The sequence below is a fragment of the Fukomys damarensis genome, unplaced genomic scaffold (assembly GCF_012274545.1).
Source record: "Fukomys damarensis isolate Sample0158 unplaced genomic scaffold, DMR_v1.0_HiC HiC_scaffold_35, whole genome shotgun sequence".
In the NCBI taxonomy this organism is placed as follows: domain Eukaryota; kingdom Metazoa; phylum Chordata; class Mammalia; order Rodentia; family Bathyergidae; genus Fukomys; species Fukomys damarensis.
Genome location: NW_022900947.1, coordinates 2835314 through 2839723, shown reverse-complemented (window position 1 = coordinate 2839723; position 4410 = coordinate 2835314). Strand labels below are relative to the sequence as shown.

The 4410-nt window shown below is 62.4% G+C and overlaps 1 protein-coding gene across 4 annotated transcripts in view; it reads right to left on the bottom strand.

Moving 5' to 3' along the window:
• Positions 1–4410, bottom strand: part of Afap1 (actin filament associated protein 1) — a 90485-nt gene that overhangs the window by 6154 nt on the left and 79921 nt on the right. For 3 of the 4 annotated variants that reach the window (XR_783791.2, XM_010641779.2, XM_010641780.1), the window contains exons 13-15: positions 3800–4051; positions 2583–2697; positions 64–228 (exon numbers count right to left, since the gene is read on the bottom strand). Coding sequence is in view for 3 of the 4 variants with exons in the window: in XM_010641779.2 (XP_010640081.1) it covers positions 64–228; positions 2583–2697; positions 3800–4051 (532 nt within the window). In the remaining variant the exon portion in view is untranslated. The remainder of the gene's footprint in view (positions 1–63; positions 229–2582; positions 2698–3799; positions 4052–4410) is intronic. The other variant, XM_010641782.2, reaches the window with a different exon arrangement.

Below are 4410 nucleotides of genomic sequence, written 5' to 3'. Positions count from 1 at the left end.
CCCCCCCCCCCGCTACTCTGCAGCCGTGGGCAGAGCCGGGAGCCACGGCACAGCCCTGCCTACCTGCGTTCACCTCGATGGCAGCTCGCAGGTCTCTCCTCTCCTTCCGCAGCTGCGCCAGCCTGTTCCGCAGCGCCTCCTTCCTCTGCAGCAGCTCCTCCTCTTTGGTCTGCAGCCGCTTGGCGTCCGCCTCCACCCGGTTCTTGCCATACTTGTACTGGTCAGCATCTAAGGGGGCCGCACAGAGTCAGGAACAGGCGGCAGGAGGTGCTCAGGACCCATAGCACCAGCTGCTCCACTCGGCAGAGCAAGGCTTGGCCAGACCGAGGGAAAAGGGGCCGTCCCAAGGCACCAAGGCTCTCAGATGCGGGGATGCACCACAAAACGGGGCCCAGAGCCCTCCCACCCCCCCCCCTTCGCGGGCTCTTCACCCAGCTGCGGTGAGGGGCGGAGCCCTGTAACCCGGACGCAGGGCCCAACACAGCCCACGGCGGCCAGGAGCAGGTGAAGAGGCAGCGCGGGGTGCACCTGGCCCAGCATGGCACCTGGAGCTGTGTGGCCCTGAGCACGGCCTTGCTGTCTCTGCGTCCTCGTCTGCGAAGCAGGGTGGTGAGGGCAGGAGCCCATAGGGGTGGAGGGAGCCCTGTTAGTACCCACACAGCACCCCCTACGGAGCCCTAACCAAGTGCTTATCAGATGCAGCGAAGAAACAGCAGAGGGGAAATGAGTGTTGGGGAAAATTCAGTGCTGGCAACAGCTCAGCCCCAGCAGCAGGTGCTGACCCCACGCTGCCTCTCCCTACACCAGCCCCCATACTGGTGGCCCAGGAAAAGCCTCCTTGGGAAAACACACTGAAGAGACACAGCTTCAAACAAAAAGACCGGGCACGGCTCCGCCCCTTCTCAGTGTCATCAGAGGCTTCTGCGGCCTGAGGTGGGTCCCCTGGACCCTGTCCCAAGGGGTACGACCCGCTCGGGCCCTTCCTGCCCGAGGCTGCACAGTGCCACCTCCCCGCCTCAGCTTCCAGTCCCCAGAGCAGAGAGCATGGGCCTGCCTTGTGAGCACCCTCCTGGCAGGGGCTGCACAGCGACCGCCCCAGAGCCCTGTCCCCGGGACAGCAGGGCCCAAAAAGCACCCGCGCGAGCACTGGGCTTGCGGTACAAGGAAACACAGGGGACGGTCACGACTGTCCAGCACTGTGCCCTCCCCAGAGAGAACCCACAGATCCACACCGGAAGGACCGGCAGCCTGGGACACCGTTCAGTCACAAACATCCATCCACCGCCACTCGCTGCCAAGGCGACGGCACAGTTCAGAGACAGACCCAGTTTGAACCCCACCCGCAAGCGTCTACACTACCGTGTCCACAAGTACACTCCGAGAGGATAAGCTCTAAGTGCCCCATCCTCCGGCCCTGTGCAACAAACTCCACACAGCCTGTGATGAGAGGGGCTGGATTTACTCGCAAAAACACACAGTGCAGTTACCTTCCGTTTTTTGTCACCGTAAGATGTCACCAACGTTAATAATAATTCCCCACACAAGATGTCACAAAATAAAGACACAAAACCGCCTGGGGGCTGAAATACACCTCAGTACTAGGAGGATGCGAAGCTGAAAGAGACGCCATGTGGTTCAGAGCTTTTTGGGGCGACATGGCCCTCCTCCAGGGGCGCCCCCAACCCACAGCACCGTAAACCCCGGCGAGAGTGTGCCAGGGAGGCCGGGCCGAGGAGGCCGTACACTCAGGCCTGTGTGAGGACGGGGCTGTGTCCGCCCTGCCTGCTGGAGGAGATCCGAGCGCAACAGGGGTGCAGACAAGCTTGCGGGCGTGCATGGGACTCCGCCAGATGGTAGCAGACCTGGCTACCTCATCCTCCACAGCGCGGGCCCCGGCAGCCAGGTTCACTGAGGAGTCCCAGGAGGACCTGCCACTGCTCCCTAGGCCACAGTCCAGACACCCTGGGCACAGCGCCCCCCACCGTCTCCACTCGGAGGTGAAGCAGAGCAGGCGCCATTCTCCAGGCCTCTCTGCCCCATCTGCTCCCGCCAGCCCCATGGCTGGAAGCCGGTCCCGCCCTGGCTCTACGATCTGCCTGTGTGACCCCTGCAGGATCGACACCGCGCTGCAGTGAGCGTCCCTCACTGTGCAGAGGGGCGGAGCCAACGCCACCCTGGGCAGAGGCCGTGGGAACCCACGGGTCAGGTCACAGCGGCTGGCTGTGGACGCCGTGGGCCCCTGCAGGACTAACGCTCCTGGGCGTCCTCAGCTTTCCCACAGCCCTGATCCTGCTGCCAACTGCGGCCACCGCAGAGCCAGCTGTGTGCACACCCCACATGGAGAGGTGCACCGGGAGCCCTGCGACTTCTCACCAGCATGCCGGGGACACCCCTCAGGTCACAGGGCCAACGCCCAGGGGTGCCGCAGCTGCCCTGGCAGGTGCGCGGTTAGGAGTCCTTGCCACCTTCCTTTCAGCAGAGAGGGGTCGCTACTACCCACGGCCCTCCACGCCACACTTGCTCCTGAGCAGCTCAGCTGGCCGCAACTTGGAAGCAGGAGGCAGCACTGGGCAGGAACTCACTGGAAGCTGTCCGCTTCACGCCGGCCGTGGAATCCGCCTTTTTCTGCTGACTGCTCAGAGTCTTCCCTTTGCCCAGAACCCCGTTAGATGCTGCTGGGGGCTTCTTACCCTTAAGCTGTTGGAATAGATATAGAAAATTAGAAACAAAACAGGCAAAAAAACCCCACCTTTTTGCCCCTGCAATAATTTCTTTCAGTCTCTCTTAAGTAGGACCTTGGCAACCAGGAAACGGAAAGGAGGAAACCAATATGACCCCAGACCCCGGTGCTGTGCTGGTCCCAAGTGGCCAGCAGCACTCCTGCTGCCTTGACTGCAGGATGCCCTTAGAGGTGGCACCAGGTGCCAGTGGCTCCACCAGGACCCTCACTGGAGACTCAGTGGGGTTGGTACGGATGGCGCCCGACCCAGGCCCTGCCCGAAGCTGTGTTACTCTGCTGGGCTGTGGAGGGGACAGCTTGGCGTTTCTGTCATCCTGTCCCTTTGGGGCCCACTGAGCAAGCTGGGGAAACTGAGCTTATCTGCTCCTCTAAGGCAACACTGAGCCCCCGGTCTCTCCCCTCAGGGCTCCTAAAGGGTGACGGCCACCACGGCCACCACAATGGATGGCACAGACTCGCCGTCACACAGCAGGCCCCATGAAGTGGCCACAGAGGACAGGAAGCTAAAATCCAACCTGTAAACGAGCCTCCTATTAGAAATGAAAAGGCAGGTAACGAAAGCAGGAACAAAACCACGTATGAGTCATGCGTCCAGGGACTCCCAGTCAACTGGGGCCGGAGCGGGCTGGTGGCTCCAGCACCAGATGAGTGTGGACGGGTGGCGCTCGCTGAGAAAATGAGACACAGCGATCAGGTCTGGGCAGAGGACAGTCGAGGCCAGCACTGCCCACGCCCGGCCCCTAGGGCTCCCGGAGTTAGGTCTCCAGGCAAGCTCCAACCCCTATGAGACACTCGGGCCTCCCAGGCGCTCACCGAGTCTCAGCATCACCGCGGAGGGGAGGGGGATGCACAGCACACTTGCTGCTCTATGGCAGCAGAGGATTTTTAAGCGAGGCGCTCAGATCTCCAGGCAAAGCATAAGAAATTCTCAGGTTAGAAATTCAGGAAGACACAGCCAGCGCTGTCCCTGGCCGGGGAAGAAGTCACGCTCTGCCCGGGTGTGTGTGTTTCTGCACCCCGTGGGCAGCCCACGCCGGCTCCCCGGAAGCGATGCTGTACCTGGGGCTGTGGCCCGAGAGATGCCCTCCCCACAGAAGAGGTGTTAGTGACAGGCAGGGTGCAGGGCAGGCCCGAGGCGGGGGACTTGTAGTGGTTAGAGGACAGCCGCGAAGCCTTCCTGTCCGCAGGAGAGGGGCGAGCAAAGACTTTCGGAGACGGCAAGTTATCGTAGAGGCCCGCGTTATCGTACAGCACCTCTTCTCCCGGGCCCCGGCCACAGCAGGCGGGGTGGCCGCCGTCCTCCGCGTCCCACTGCAGCGAGAGAGCAGGTTAGCAAGCCGGGTGTTAGCAGGGCGGAGACCCCGGGGCGCCACCGCCCGCCGCATGCCCCACGCCAAGCGGGCCTGGCTCACCAGGGCCCCTTCACTTGTGGGCTTTCCACACCAGCCAACGTGCTGGTTCCTGGTCGTAGTCAACACGCCCGCAGTCCCCACTCCGTGAGCCCTGAATCAAGTGCCACAAACAAGCTGGGCACAGTCCACTAAAGAAGGAAATGACCTCAGCCCGCAACAGGGACGCTGGGAAACCCAAGGGAGACGCTGCTGTGGTTCAGGGTACACGCTGGAGAAAGAGCATAAAGAACTGCAGGCACGGCGGCGACTCCTGGCATG